The sequence below is a fragment of the Pseudopipra pipra genome, chromosome 3 (genome assembly GCF_036250125.1).
Source record: "Pseudopipra pipra isolate bDixPip1 chromosome 3, bDixPip1.hap1, whole genome shotgun sequence".
NCBI classification, from domain to species: Eukaryota; Metazoa; Chordata; class Aves; order Passeriformes; family Pipridae; genus Pseudopipra; species Pseudopipra pipra.
In genome coordinates this window covers 12035925-12051853 of record NC_087551.1, presented here as the reverse complement: position 1 = coordinate 12051853, position 15929 = coordinate 12035925, and the positions used below count along the sequence as shown (strand labels likewise).

At 55.8% G+C, this 15929-nt stretch overlaps 1 protein-coding gene across 4 annotated transcripts; it reads right to left on the bottom strand.

The window, feature by feature from the left end:
* Positions 1–505: 505 nt before the first annotated feature.
* Positions 506–14375, bottom strand: SRF (serum response factor). 4 transcript variants are annotated; one of them, XM_064647855.1, is made up of 8 exons: positions 13834–14370; positions 12254–12520; positions 7307–7565; positions 6789–6968; positions 5075–5194; positions 4185–4376; positions 3579–3655; positions 506–3312 (listed from the first exon to the last, which is right to left on the bottom strand). In XM_064647855.1, the coding sequence occupies exons 1-8, from the start codon at positions 14272–14274 to the stop codon at positions 3217–3219; spliced, it is 1632 nt and encodes a 543-aa protein (XP_064503925.1). In that variant the 5' UTR covers positions 14275–14370; the 3' UTR covers positions 506–3216. The 4 variants fall into 4 exon arrangements, with proteins under 4 accessions (XP_064503925.1, XP_064503927.1, XP_064503926.1 ...); XM_064647857.1 differs by lacking the exon at positions 4185–4376 and having other exon boundaries at positions 13834–14373; XM_064647856.1 differs by lacking the exon at positions 6789–6968 and having other exon boundaries at positions 13834–14367.
* Between the last annotated feature and the right edge of the window lie 1554 nt (positions 14376–15929).

Genomic DNA, 15929 nt, shown 5'->3' with positions numbered 1-15929 from the left:
TTACCTGACTTCATGCCTCTCCAGTTTGGATTTTGAATATTGCCGTACCTTCTCATAGCAGTTTTCTGCAGGGAATTTAACAGTCCCCCTGCTCCTCCCTATTAACACCCATGATTTAGAACAATTCTTTTTCAAAATTCCCCATTCCTCCTCATTCCTGGTTTTTACTTCTCTTGACTGACACCATGCCCTGCTTACCACCAACATTGTTCCAGAGCTTTCAGAAAGGACAGCCCTCACAGTCTTGCTGTCAGCCAAAGGCCCCCTCTGGTCCTGCACTAGGTCTGGAACTCCCAGAGTAGAAGTCCAGGTGGTTGGGTCTCACCTGTGCAGGAGGCAGTAGGGATGGAGACTTTTGCAAAGAACCTCTCTTTGCCACATCAGGCTCAGACAGACCCTCATCCTTGACAGTAAACAGACCGATGCAGGATCTGCCTTTGATCCCCATGCGTTGCCCCTAAGGTATGTGTCATCCCCTCCCGCAAAGAATGATCAAGATCCCAAATCTGTGCACAAAATGATAACATTTATTGAAAGAGTAATTTTTTTTTAATACAAAAGAAAGCTCTGTACATAGTACTGTGATTACTTCCACATCCTTCCAGAAACACAACCCTGGAAACTGGAGGGAAAAAAAATAATAATCCCAAACACACTTATGCGTACACACACACGCACGCGCACACACACACACCCCTCAAACCAGTAAAATTAACTAAAAATGTCACCACACAATAAATGCCATTTCATCCCTGATACACAAGTGTTCTTACAAGTCTGCACTTAAATAAAATACACCATTAGCGTTTAACCAGCAGTTGCCTTTGGGGAGCCAGGGAGGGGATGCAGTCAGACACCCTGTAGCAGCAGGGGCTCTCCTGCCATTCTGGCCCAACAGCTCTGCTCCATAGTGCTAGCACAAGCAAAGCAGAGCAAAGCCAGGCCACACTGACGTGCTGGGGCAAAGGACAACGCAAACCCCAAACCCACACTTCTCCCTGGATGAACTTCTAGGTACCCAGATTGCTTTGGAAGCATTACTGAGCAGTTTTCATACACCTAGCAAAGGGACATGGCTTAGCACTCCCATATGCTCTGAGCTGCAGTGTATGCATCACTCTTAGAGCAAGGATACTAAGGGGAGGCAGCATGCAATGTCACTCACCAACTCTCCACAAGCCCTTCCCAGGCTGTCAACAGACCAAGGGCTGAAAGACCCTTCTGGGAATTCTTTGTACAGGGAGCTTGGAGGGAACCTGTCCATATCTGTGTACTGCAGAAATGCTGTAGAGGGGGATCTACAGCCCAGATCTTCAGCTAGGGGTTCAGAAGATGCCACCCACACAGCAAGCAGGGAGAACAGGGATTAGCCACTGCTGGTCACTCACCACACCCAGGGAACAGTGGGGATGCCTAAATCCCTTAGTCACAGGCAGCACTGCTGCACACCAAGAGCAGTGACAGAACAGCTGCAGGTCCCTGGATCAGAAGTGAACAGGGTGATCATCAGAAAACCCAGCTCAGCTCTGACTCCCATGCATGCTACAAATCCCCTGCTCCTGAGGAATGGGTTTCCCACTTCTAGAAACTAGCCACTGCTTCACTCGCTTTCTGCCCATTGAGCCCAGAGTTATGAGTCCTCAGTATAGATAAGTGGGAAACAAGCATCCCACTCAGTTGAGCTTGATCCCTGGCACATGCTGGTGGATGAAGAGTGTGGCTTAAACGCTAATGCTGAGGGAACATGTCCAAGGTTACAATACAAACTCAAAAGCAAGGCCCCTTTCCTGCCTCCATGCCCACCCACCCACCCCTCTCCCATCCCCCTGGTACAAATCCCATTAAAACTGTACAGGAGCCAAACTTTTATTCCTTAAAGAATTACATAAATACTGAGTTTAACACTTAGAAAAATAAAGTAATTTTCTTTTTTTTTTTCTCCAAGGCTTCTTTTGTCTTTAACTTAAAAAAAAAAAAAAAGTTACAGTAGCTGCTTCTTCTCTTAAGGATTCAGCAGCTTCTCTCACTTGCTCACTCTCCCTCCAGGGACAGGGCTAGGTAGCAGAGCCATTCACAGCAACTCCCATGCAGGACCAAGCATGCTCCAGCCCTTCTCCCTCCAGCCTTGCTGAGCCTGTACAGGCATCACAGCTGTTCCTCCACAGCCCAGGATGGCCTGCAGATCACCCTGATGCTCAGAGGAAGAGCCTGGCACCTGCCCAGCAGCTCAATGCCCCATGGGCTCTTCCCTTTGACATTTGAGTTGCTTCTCCACCTTGCATCAGACACAGAAATTTAGAACACGCCGGCTGGAGCTGCAGGGGGATGTAAGAAGGACCCAGCCACGTTCCCCTGGGTGTACGGAGTCCACAAGCAGTGCGAGGGCTGAGAGTGTGGGGCTGAGCAGAGCACAGAGCCCCTGAGGAGCTCTCCAGGGCATCATTGTGTTCCTGGACATCTACAGACCACCTCAGCTGTGCAAGGGCAGCCACTGGGGCTGTGCCAATCAGGCTGAAAATCTGCCAGGCAGCCCAGTGAGGAGGCACTAAGGGCAGAGGGCTCACTGTAGTGCATACAAGGAGGACAGGGCCACGTGCCAACAGCTGTGCCCTGCCCTCCAGAAGGAGGGCGCACAGGCCTAGAGATGCACATGCAAGCTGGCCCCTCTCTCCTGTCCAGAGCCCAGGGTGAGTTGCTGCAGCCAGGACCTGTCACCCCACAAAGGCACATTGCTGAGGCCAGCAGCACAGCCTCAACCCACTCTGCTCTGAGCTGCGCCTGCGTGATGGCTCCGGGACTGAGCTGAGCCCCACGCAGAGTAAACACTCATGGGCAAGGTAACTCGGAGCGCCCAGAAGGAGCCAGAGCCTTCAGCTGGGAATGGCCTGCAGTATTTATTTACAGTGCAGAGCAATCCTCCCCTTGAGAGACAAATTTCTTTGGCTGGCGTGAGACAAGCACAGCTATTGCAGCATCCAAATGCCCCAAGCCCTGCATGGCCCCAGCACCGCTCCACCCCAGGTGGGTTCTGCAGCCCCACGCGCATGCCTGTGTGCGTGGGGGTGGGCGAGTGCGTGTGTGTGTGTGCATGTGTGGATGAAGGAAACGTGAAAAGGCAACAATAAATAACTGGTGCAGTCTGTATGAGAAGGAATTGCCACCAGCCCCAACACTGGCACGACAAGCCAGATACAAAAGGCTGGCAGCAGAGGCCTCTCAGTCACTCTTGGCGCTGTGTGAGGTGTCCAAGTTGACCACCTGCAACTCCGTCAGGCTGCTGCCACTGCTGCTCTGCTGCCCGATGACAGCCATCTAGAGAGAAAAGGGAGGAGGACCGACTGGGGGACAGCATGCCCTGACACCATGCATGCCAGCAGCCAGGGGGGCACTGTCCCTCCTGGGCACCTGCCCACGGAGGACAAAACTGCGTCACCCAAAGGTGGGTGGCACTGACAGCTTTCCCAGACCTTGAGGACTGACCCTACCCAGCCAGGTCTGCCCACGTACACAAAGGATGTGCAGGCAGGAGCAGAGCAAGAATACCCCCTGAACACCTGCAAGTACTACTCTGTGCCTACCTGGTGAAGCTGGACAGCTGAGACTGGGATCTGAACAGTGCCTGATGGGGCTGTCAGGAACACTTGGGGGACGCCACCTGCCACAGAGAGAAGCACAAATGACACTGTCCCTTAAACAGTGCTGCCCACTTGGATCCATTTTCTGAGCTCCATGGAGCTTCACAAGGACAAAGCTGCCAGTCTGCATACATGGAGGCATTCCAGAAGAAAGCCACATGCATTAGTTTTCCAGATGCTGGGAGAAGCAGGCACAAGTCCTCAATCCAAGTCTTGACCACATGGCTTCATGCTGTTTAGTTCCCTCATGCAACCACACAACCTCTCCAGAGTCTCCTAGCTCCCTCTGCTGCCTGCCCCACACGCCACCCATCCCAGAATCCCTCACCCTTTTTACCCAGCAAGAGCTCAAGCAATCCTTTGCACAAGAGAATGGCAAGATCTAGAAGTGCACATCAAGCATCACCCTTGCCAGGCCTTTGTACAGCCACTAGGACTGCTGAGAAGAAAATTCTTGGAAATTAACATACAGCATAAATACATGCAAGAGGAGAAAAATCAGGATGTGGGTGCACTTTAAGGGAGCACTGACCCAGACAGCTCTCTTACCCTGATCCTGGACCTGGCCGTGGGACACCTGCATCGCTGAGGGCGCCTGTGGGAAAGCGTTGAGGACTGCAAGTCCACCGTCCGCAAGGCCAGATGTGGGCGCATACATCACCGCGTGTGGGCTGGGGTACATCATGTGGCCACCCACAGTGGTTGGCACAGACGACGTCATGATGGTCGCTGGGAGGGTCACTGGCACCAGGACAGACTACATGTGAGCCACATGAAAGGGGTCTGCCACACTCACATGCCTGCTCAGCACCCCTCAGCCATGCTGTGCTGAGGCATGGTGCATGAAGATACCCATCTTGTCTCCCAAGCTCTTGGGGAAAAGTCCCACAGATCAAGTAGAAGAGCTCAAACCTCTCCTTTCATGAGTATGAAGGGGCAGAAAAGCACAGTAGTCAAACATCCCAGGACTAAATTCAACTTGTATCTCAAGTTCCCTGATGAAGCTTTAATAAAGCTGTTGAACTAGATTCAGCCTGCATCCAGGCACCTGAACTCAGAATTTGCCAACAAAGAGATGTCCTATGCATAGACAGTAAAAATCTCAAGCAGATGTGAGCCAATGCCTTGTGAAGCAATGCTGCCTCACTAAGAAACCATCTGAGAACTGGGTAACCTGTTCCCAGCTCCATGCTGTAAGAGTTAATGATGTATCTGGAGAAGCTCTGAAATCCCTTGGAAGGTGCCCTAGGCACAGCAGCATCTACCTAGATATGACATAGCACAGGAGCTGGCAACAGGGATCAAGACACCTGGGAAACTGTCAGAAAGGCTGGGATAGAGTTGGTCTGAAGAAGGAAACTGGGCAGGGAGCAAGCACGAGGTCTGTTGGTGTGGGTTGTTATCAGCAGTGGTCAGGAAGGCAGACAGAAGGTGGTTACCTGTTCCGCTGGAAGAGGTCTGGGTAAGGTCAGTGCTGCTGTCACTAGAGGGAGACGTTTGCTGCGGTGCCTGGTGCACCTGGATCGCTTGGACTGGGACCTGCTGAGCCATGGTACCACCTGGGGAGAAAGAAGAACCCATGAGCCTGTGGCTCCACAGGGATACAGGCACTCTGGACCACGTGAAAGCGCCGCAGTCCTTCACTGGCTGCATACAGTTCCACAGCATGACACTGCACTGGGGAAGGCTAGACAAAAGCAGCATGTGGCAGAAACCAAAATGTGTTCTTTCCTGGCACACGGGCCAAGAAGGTAGCTGGCCCACAGAACTCCAGAGAGTAAAGAACAGGCCACAACAGCTTTTGCCAAACTTCCAGGCATGGTTCAAGAACATCTGGGGCCCTCCTCACCATTCCTGGCCCCACCAAGACACAGCACAGAATATGCTGGGAGGAGAGGGCCCAGCATATGCCTCTCCAATGCTCAGCCAGCTCTGCAAGGATCATCTCGCTGCACCAAGCAGAACCGCAAGAGCCTAAATGCGCAAACCAGCTGGGCTCTGCTGCCTTCACAGTCTGGAGATCAGCTTGATCCTCCACAGGGCTCTAGGCCACTGCTATCTCAGAGCTTGTGACCTCAAGGACAGCACAGTGCCCTACACAGGCATTACAGAACACGTGGCCTCAAGGCATTGAATCCTAGAGGTGCAGGGGCACAGCCACACAGCCTCTGGCCCAGACCACTCACTGCAAAGCAATTCAGCTCCAGAAACAGAGCTTCGCACAGAAAGCTCCCCTAAGGCTGAGGTCCTGTCTCCAGAGGGAAGAGTAAGGGATGTCAGGGAGCAGGAATCACTGTCCACCTTGCTCAGACGGGGCATCTCCCCACACATCAAACGAGAGAGACATACATCAGTTATCCTCTTAGTTCCTCCAGATCACAAGGGAAATCCAGACCCCTTGCATGGGATCATACTGTCTGCCAGGGCCCATGGGAGCCTTAAGCATTCCAAGAAAGTACCCAGGCTATCAGACTCGTCAACTTGGGTATAAACAGGTAGGACACAAGAAATACTGTCATACCAATGCTGGTCCTCAGATGATGGCTGCCCCACAAAGGAGAGCCTAACCCTGTTCTGAAACTCCAGCCAGGAGCATGTCCAGCCACAGCACCACACCTGGAGAGCCTTGACTCAGCACAAGAAGAAATTCCTACAAAGGACAATGTACACAAGGAAGCACAGCAGCACCACTCCTCTGCTCTTTGTCTCCCCCTAATCACTGTGGTTCAGTGACTGACTGCAGACCCCAACACAAAAGCCAGGGCAGCTGCTACTCAATAAGTAGCCACTGGGCACCTGAGCCCCTGCAGTATCCTTCCATCAATTCTAGCACCACAGTTCAGCCTCAGCACAGCTGCACTGGAGACCTGTCTCCTCTGTGTTTGCTAGCCACAGGCCAAACCCTGGAGCAGGAGACTGAAAACCCACTGCTTCTCTTGGTCTGTATCCCCCAGGATGCCACTCCTGCCTACATCAAGCATTCTCTGCCCTGTCTTCCAATCTCTCCCCCGAAGCTACAACAAGGGTACTCTGTGCTCTGCTTCCTCTGTGCTCCCACCTCAGTCAGTGGTCAGCTGTGTGGCCAGGACCAGGACCCGCACAGACGCCTCCATCCCCCCACCTCTAGCAAGCGGAGGAGAAGCGAGTGCTGACCTGTCAGCGACACGATCTGCCCTCCAGCTCTGGCAGGGAAGCGGAAGACTGTCTGTTGTGCCTGCTGCAGCTGTCCAGCTGTACCTGTGACCACCTGGCCCTGCTGGCTGGAAAGAGCCAGAGAGTGCGGCTGTAACTGAGTGAGAGGAATGGTAGGGGTCCCCGGAGAAAGGGAAGCACCTGCCAAAAGGAGGGAGAAAGAAAAGCTTTGTCACCACCAGCTCTTTTCACTCCCTCCAGGCTTCTTGGTGCTGTCCTGGGGTCCTAGCTCAGCTCCCTACCACCTCCCAGCAGCAGGGCCAGCTAGCAGCACTCTAAGGAAACGGTCACTACATGACCCTTCCCCAGCCACTGGCCTGGCTGGGTTTGGACAAGGAATCTCAGCCAGGTTCACCTTACAGCAACAACCCACTCTGCTTCCCTTCTGCCACTAGGCCTCCTCTTCCCCAGAGAGAACAGCAACATACTCCAGGTGCCAAGACAGACAGATGCAGCCCTCAGCCCCTAAAGGCACTGACCTGACATGAGGGTGAAGCCAGTGGGTATTGGCATGAGGCCCCCAGACGTCACTGCACTGGCTCCAGTAGTCTTCAGCACTGTCCCGTTGGCACTGGTGACGGCGTTGGGGCTGATGCTGGCAGACACTGGTGCCAGGTAATTAGTGATGGGGAATGACGGGCCACTGCTGACCTGCATGGAGGTTGAGGTGGTGGGGGCTGTCTGGATGGACGTTGTTCCCGGCAGGTTGGTGACAGCGAATGCGGGTTTCAGTGCATCCTACAAAAGGAGAGATGGTGAAAACTCAGACCAGCCCATGAGACTTCTGCCCACGACACCAAACCAGGCTCTGTAGGTTGCATCCCCTTGCCAAATCATACCCTCAATAGCCTGCTGCCAGCACATGGAGGAGAGCCAGGGCAGCAGAGAAGAGTTGCTTGTACAAACATGAGGAAACTGTACCCAATAATGCAGCATGAGGAGAGCTAGAGAGTGCTCAGCATAAACTCTGGATACAAGCCCAGGGCCACACAGATCCCCTGAGAGCCTTCCCTGCAATGCATCAGGGGAAAAAGCAACCCTTCCCCTCCGCAGGAGTCCCCAAAACATCTAAGAGGAGAATAGCCTCTTTTTGGCACACAACAGGTAAAAGCAGTTCTTGCAGGGACAGATGTAAAGGTATACACTGCCTCCTGTCAGGAACACACAGCACTTCCCTTAAGGCAGGAAACACACAACCAAGAACAAGCCGAGAACTGGCTCTTAAAGGCAGCTGTATGCTGAAAGCAGCAAGGGAGAGGTGAGCAAAGGCAAACCTGGACACTAGGGAGACCCAGACCTGACAGCAGCTTTGGCAGGCCCTGGGGAATGCCTCAACAAATCTCCTGGAGCAAAGGCAGTAGAAAGCACCTATTTGCAAATCTACTAGCAGGAGACGGGCACAAGGCAAATGCTTCCAAAGGACCCTACGTGTCAGCTACAGCCAGCACACAGCACAGTCCTGCAAGGAGCATCAGAGCACTATGCCTGAGGACAGCATTGCCAGAGAAGCTGAGCACCAGGGAAAGGGCCCTGTGCTGGGCCAACACTAGCCTCGGAGACTGGTCTGCCAGGTCTGGAAACAAGGGAGGAATGCGTGTGCCAGGCTGCAGAGCACATAACACCCTGGTTTCCACAGCCACAAAGCACGAAGCTGGATGTGGCTTGGGTCTGCAGAAACCGACCAAGCCTTGCTGTCTCTAACAGTCATATTTCACCTAACATGCCTCTGTCCGCCAAATCCCCTTTCAAATACCCAGGGTCCCCATGGCTCCTCCCTGCCCTGCTCATCTGGCCAAGAGCACACTAAGAATGCACTGCTTCACAGGAGACCATGTCACAAGCCACAAGGGACCTGCCATCCCCATGTCCTGCCACAGCTGCCAGTACGTCTGGGAAGAGTTAAGGCTGCCACACTCCCACCCCTCCCACTGCAGGCTGGTGGGCCCAGCTCTCCCACGTGCTAAGCCTTGTTCCCAGCTTGTCAGGCTGCCAGGAACAAGGAATTCACAGCTCAACGAACAGCTAAAAAAGGGAAGGCAGCCCATTTTGGACAGGGGGATCCAATCCCAGGCACTCAGTCGTGCCCCAGGGCCTGGGGAGGGAGGAGAGTAACACCCTTGGCACCGCAGTGCCTGAAGTCCAAATTAGAAGAGGCACGTGATAACGGAACAGAGCCCAGCAGAAGCACTTTCCATTAGCTCAACCACAAACTCCTGCCGTCGCACATGGGACACAGGAGGCTGTGGGTGCCCTCTCCATGTGGGTGACAGGGCAGAGCTCTCCCCAGCCCACTCAAGAGTCAGAGCAGAGTGGGGCAGGACAGATCCTGTTCCCAGTTGGAAAAGCCAGGGTTCCACATCCCCAGCTATAGCTCTAAAGCAGTACACCCTTGAGACAGTCCCCAGGCAGCCAGGGCACTCCATTCTCTCAGGCCTTGAGGAGACATCCCAAAAAGTTCACAGCACTCTACTCAAGAGGATTCCCAGGGCTCCCTAGAAGCATAAGAGCAAACCTCAGTATCATGAGAGCAGCAAAGGTGCTTGGAGAGTTGTTGCCAGCAGGCTTGAACCATGCATACTCCATCTCTGCACTCCCTGTTCTGACACAGGGGAGACTCAGATTCCTTCCATCTTTATTGTGTTTGTCTTGGGCTGCATCAATAGCTCCCAATACAGAAAGAGAGCTGGGAAAGGCTTTGGGATTGGACACCCGCTGCCACATACCCATGATTGTCTGGGGTGCCTCAGTGACCCTGGGCTCCTTGGCTTTCCCCAGCACCCTGCAAAGCCCAGACTACACGCATAAGGCCAGCCTTCAATAGGAGTCAAGCCATGGATCACCTTCAGCAGAGGTTACCCAAGGGGCCATGGACAAGCCTTGAGGCAAACAGCAGCCCTGAACTCCATTCCCTTCCTGATCCAGCTGCATGTCCATTCCCCATCACAGCTCAGTGCAAACTTCAGTTTGCAGAGCAGTGTCTGGGAACAAGCACAGAGCAGAGAGGTGCAGCATAGCAGCAGATGTCTGCCCGCACCCACATCACTGCTTTACAGAATGAGTGGATCACATAACCACACCCAAGAGATTGCACACGGACAGTGTCCTTTGGGGCCTGCAAAAGATGAGACAGGTCAGTGCGCAACAGTATCATCACAAGGATACAGCATGCCCCAATCCCAGCTGTGGTCCGAGCTCAGCATCATGGCAGAGTTTGGGTCTGGCACAACAGGAGAGTCTCATAGCTGCTGCTGGCTGTAGCACAGAGGAATGCCAGCAGGCTGCTGACTGCAGGTAACAGCCTGGCTCCATTGTCTTCCCAACTCTGCTGCAGCAGCTGAACACAAGCAGGTTTTGTCCACACAGAGATCTGGAAAGCAGAGTTCACACAGGAAGGCCAGAAAGCCTCTCAGAGCATCCTATGCAGCTGGACCTGATCGTCCAGGCTCTGAATCTCCTGCCACCTCCTCCAGCGAGGTACCTGTGTAACCCAGCCATGTGTACCACCCATCCCTCAGCAAATGCCAGCCACCCAGCAGGCCAGGGTGGGTTTAATCAGAACGTCAAGCAGAAGACAGGGCCATAGAGCTCCTCCAGCCTCACATCAAATGCTGGCTGTGGCCACAAAGCACCCCACACTAAGCATTACCACTGGGATAGAGCTTGCAGTGTCGCATCAGAAAGTGGGAAAAGAGAAGTTGTGTTAAGAAGATCTCTGCAGAGTAAGTGCACCCCAAGAAAACAGTTCATTTGGGGCTAATTAGCAGTACTTTCAGGAAGAATCTAAAGGGATATGATGCAGACAAGTCCCGTGCTAGGGACAGATCAGCTGCCACGCACAGTGCTTCCTGCACCTCCAAATTACTCCAGGCACAAGTAATTCGTCTCATTACAAAATGCTCACAGAACTTGTCTTTTCATCCAGGAGAAGCCCAAGAGACACAAGTCCTTACAAACATAGGCTGCACAAGGGAGAGATTGCTGGTGATAGCTGGCTCCTCTGTCTACTGGAAAGGGCTGACACAGCTCACACTGAGAATCAGAGGCACTCAGGGAAGACATGCCAGACTGGGATAGCCCGGACTGATGTTGGGCTCTCATCAGAAGGAAGCCTTCCCAAGGACTCTTCTGGGCTCCTGCACAGAGTCTCCAGTCAGGAACACTTTGGCCCACCACAGCTCCTCTGTTTCCAGGGATCTCTGGGACTGCTGATGTTTCTCAGGGCTCAGCAGCAATAAGCTTGTGCTTGGTGCAGCACTGCACACATGTGGGGAAGTGGCCATGGGGGGCTGCTGGGCACCCAGCAGCACTGTGACCAGAGCTGTTGTGCTGTCATAGCATAAAAACAGGCAGCTGAACACCCCTGAAGCCCCAGGCAACATGCTGAGCACATGTCAGGGCTGCACTCACTACCTTTGTGATTATTCCACAGAGATCTCAAGGTTCTATCTGCTTAATGTTCAGCGGCTACTGCATGGCAAGGATGCTGCTGTGGCTTGTACATAAATGGTTGGAGAGCTCCTAGAGCAAGGCCACAGTTCACTTGGAAGGATACTTTTGCAGCAAGCCCAGTACTCATGCCACAGGCACAAGTACAAGACTGCTCTAACTCACAGCACCCAAGGGCACTGCACACAGATCTGGGAAGCTGTGGCTCAACTCCAAATTCAGCATGTCATCCCAGCCTTGCACCACAAACTTCCCTGCCTCCCACCTCCAAGTACCTGTGGAACCAAGCACCAGCCTGCAAAGGAAGTAGGAGGGATACAGGAGACGGCTTTCTTGCAACAGCTGTGAGGAACAGCATCAGGGAATGCAGGGATAAGACAGAGCCCTTCCAGCAGAAAAGCACTATTGCCTGACTCAGCACCCACGGGCAGGCCACCCTGAGCAAAAGGCCACAAGTAACACAGGCAGGCAACGGCCAGTGTCTGCAAGGACAACAGGCAGGGAGCAGAAATGGTCTGTCCAGCCAAATGTTTCCATTCCCCATGTCCTCCCTGCCCCCTTCCAAAACAGCACCAAAGCAAGAGACAGCTGCAGCTTATAAGGAATGTGAGGGGCCCTGCCAGGGACTCTGGCGAGGGAAACCAGGCCTTATAAGGCCATGGAGGCAGAATCAAATTTTTATCAATGAGTGAGAGAGCATGGAGACGCCTGGGGAGAGATAACAGTGCTGAAAGCTGGCCAGGGGGGTGGGTTGGGCCAGTGGGGAGCCATGCTGACACCTGCCACCCACTTCCCTCCCTCTTCAAATCACCACTGTTGTCAGCCAAGGATTCAATCCTAAGAGCACACAGCACAAGCTCACTGTAGTTGCAGTAAAAGGGGATCCATCCCCAGCTCCCTAAGCTGCTATTTAAAGAGGCCTGGGGATGATCAGGGCTCCTAGCACAGGCCATGCCTCCTTGGGTGCCCAGGAACATTACCTTGGTCTCCCCACTGCTGTCCGACTCAGACACCTGGTAGGTGAGGTCCGTCTCCTCAAAGCCCGTGGCACTCATGCGCTGATCAGTGGTGGGGTCCGAGCGTGGGGGTGAGTCTGGGGAATTGAGGCATGTTTGGATCAGCGCCTTCCCGGTCTCACTGGTGATCATGGGCTGCAGCTTCCGTGTGGCAAACGTGTACACATGGCCTGTCTCGCTGGCCACCAACAGCAGGACTTGAGTGCCAGTCAGTGTGGAAAGCTCGTAGGCCTGCCAGCAGCACAAGGGAAGAAGAGGAAGTCAGGGAAGTCAGAAGAGGTGACAGGGACAACATAAAGTGCAGGACAAGAGTCACTGCATGTCCCTGCACTCCCAGCATGGCTGTCCTGTTCCTCACACCAGCTCAGGCTTCCTGTCATGCCAGAGGAGCTGTGGCCTCTAAAACCAACCCAAGATTGGTTCTGTACAGGTTGAACTGTCTCGAGCTGTGTCTCCACCCCCTTTAGCATGCCCTTAGGTGATGCTGCCTGCCAAGAGGCCGCAGGTAGAGTGGTCCCCTCAGTAGAGCAGTCTGAGAACACAGAGACAATGAAATATCTCCATTCTGGAAATCCCACTCTCCTGTCCAGACACATCCGGATGTCTCTCCTCCTCACCTCTGTGAAAAGATGTTACTGGGCCTACACGTCTGTTACATTATAACAATGTTACAATGTCTCTGCTACCTTGTTCCCCTTACTGACATTCCATTCGGACTAGGACCCAGATTGCTCTCTCAGGCTTCACAGTCCTGAGCACAGCTGCACCCAAGCAGCACTGCACCATCCCCCAGGTGAATACCTGTGGACTAGGAAGTACACTCTTCATATGCCATCACTGCGCACTACAAGCTTCCACAGACAGGATGTCCTAATTCTACATCCCATACACCCAGGATGTGTCCAGTGGAACCCCATACCCATTCCCACCTTCCCAAGGTGCATGATGCCCAACTCAGCTGGGGTGCAGCACTGCCCAGTTGTTCAGAAGATGCTATGAGCACCACCAGGGATGCAGGTGAGCCAGCTGCTTCCAATCGCCCACAAATTCCCCCAAGTTTCTAATCTGTCTTTGCACACCAGGAACCACGGAGTGCACTCTGGACCGGCCGAGACGTGGCGTTAGTCCCTTCCGCGGCCCGAGGAGCCAGTCCTGCCGGGCCCCTTTGTGGGGCAGGGCAGTCCAGCTGTGCCACCAAACACCCAACGACGGCTCACAGCGTGGAGCGGCCCAGAGGTGGACGCTGCACCGGGATGGGCTTCCCCAGGCATACCAGACGTCCGTGGACCGCCAGGCACACCGACATCCCCCGGCCGCGGGGGTTCCCGCTCCTGGCCGCCCAGCTCCCCGCCCGAGGCTCCCGCGCAGCCCCCCGGAAAGGGCTGGTGCCGGGCCGCCCCCTCCGGTCCGCGGGACCGGGAAGCCTCAGCCGTTTCCGGGCACGGCCCGCTCCGCGCTCGGCCGGGGTCCCACGGGCAGGTGGGACGCGGCCCACACCCCCGGCCAGGCCGACCCCCTCGCCGGCCGTAGTCGCGGGGCCGCACCTTCTTCATGATGCCGGTCTTCCTCTTGCTGAAGGTGGTGTAGCGCCGCAGCTTGTTGTCGATGAACTCCATCTTGATCTTCACCCGGCCCCGCGTCTTCTTCCCAGGCTTGGCGCCGCTCACGGCCCCACCGCCCCCGCCGCCGCTGTAGGCGGCCGCCGCCGCCGCTCCCGCCGCGGGCCCCGCCGCCACCGCCGCTGCCGCCTCGGCCAGGCCACGCTTCACGCCGCGCCGCTCGCCGCCCAGCTCCTCCTCCTCGGCCGACTCCGAGTCGCCCTCGCTGCCACTGTACAGCGCCTCCCGCTCCAGGCGGCCCCCGGGCGCCCCTGCCGCCGCCCCGCCGCCGTTCGCCCCACGCGGCACCGGCGACCGGCCCAGCCCGGAGCTGCGGGCCAGCGCGGCGGCGGCGCCGTTCCCAGCCCCGGCCTGGCTTGGCAACATCGCGGCGGCGAGCGCGGGTCGGGTCGGGCCGGGTCAAGCCGGCCCCGCCATGGCCCCGCCGCGCTCCGCGCTCACGGCCCCGCTCCGCCGCCGCCCCCGCCGCGCCGCACCGCCCCCATATAAAGCGATACAATGTTGCCTTTTATGGCGAAGGCGCTCCTTATATGGGGCGAGCCGGCGCCCCGCCGGGACGCGCCGTCCCATTGGCTAGCGGCTGCCGAGCACCGGCGCCCATTGGCCGGCGGCTGGCGTTTGATTTGCATACGGCCCGACCGCGCTCGCGTCACCCCCGGGTTGAAACACGCAGGGAGGCTCTTAAAGGGACCGCACGGCCGGGCGGGCGGGGTTGGGCCCGGCCCAGCCCAGCTGGGTTCGGTTCGGCCCGGCCCGGCCCGGCCCGGCCCGGCCCGGCCCGGCCCGGCCCGGCCCGGCCCGGCCGTCCTGCGGCAGGGCGCAGAAGCGAGGGCTTAGACGCCCGCGCTGCCAGCCCTCCCCTCGCCCTCTGTTCCTACCGCCAGCTCCAGGCAGTCGGTTCCTCGTAGGGGACACACCACGTGGCTCAAAGATTACCTCGAAATCCTCAGGATCTAGCCAGGAGGGGCTCCGCACCATCCTGCCTGCCTGTAAGTAATGCCACTAGCTGTTGCTCGCGGCAGCTCTCCACCCCGGCTGCTCTCAGACCCTGCAAGGGACAAAGTGCTGTCCCCCTTGTCTCTCTCTGGCTGCAGAGGCAGTGGGAGGGATCTGTGGGCAACGTGGGTGCTCTGGGGTGTGCAGGACACAGGACTGAGCAGATATGTCTGAAATACACATTGCCCAAGCACAGGTTGATCACTAGTCCAAAGAGAAAGGGTCTTGATTTATCAGGATGGGCCACAGCTGCCTTCAAATCCACAGGTGAGGATGAGGATGTACGACAGCCATCCACGGGTACGACAGCCATCCACGGGTACGACAGACCACTTTGTACACTTGGGACGATGGCCGGGCAGGCTCCAGCACAGATGGCAGCCCCTGCCCACCCCTGCTCTGTAGATCAGAGGGCTCCTAGCAGGTGGCACAGGTGTGACCCAGGACCTCCACAGGAGGGACAGCCCACATAGCCAGGACAACTGTGTGCAAGGCAGGCTGCCTGTGGGTCAGCAAAGCTGCAGAAGGGACCACAGCCCCAGAGCTCAAAGTTGTGAGAACAAAGTCACATCCTTGGCTGAGGAAAGGGCTCTCTCACACCCTGTCCTACAAACAGGAACTGTACCCCAGGGCAAGACCTCACCTGTGACAGCACCAGCCCTGCCACAGGCCCATCTTGTCTCCTGGGCACCCCACGGAAGGTTCTGCAACTTGCACAAGCCTTTTCCATATCTGCCTCATCACTCAGAGGACATGCACGCTTGCCACCAGTCTTCCTTCACAGCTGTCTCCCACAGCCCAGGGCCAACCTTCTACAGAGCAAGGGAGTAACTGCAAAACTAAACACGCCCCTCACTGCCACCACCGCCTCCCCCTCCTCCCCGTCAGCCATGCTCCTCCAGTGAGCACACATGCCATTTTTAGCTCCCAGCAGGGCTGCTGGAACTCACATGCCTCCATCACATGCCCTGGCCACCTTCCCTTCAAGCTGAGCACAAACTACACCTAGCACAGGTGAGACTGAG

Excerpts from the sequence above, each read along its gene's own strand:
- SRF (XM_064647855.1), bottom strand. The coding sequence starts at position 14,274 with ATGTTGCCAAGCCAGGCCGGGGCTGGGAACGGCGCCGCCGCCGCGCTG. Across the intron at positions 12,521-13,833 it reads AGACCGGCATCATGAAGAAG|GCCTACGAGCTTTCCACACT; the intron begins GTGCGGCCCCGC and ends TGCTGCTGGCAG. Across the intron at positions 4,377-5,074 it reads GACCTCTTCCAGCGGAACAG|TGACCCTCCCAGCGACCATC; the intron begins GTAACCACCTTC and ends TCCTGGTGCCAG.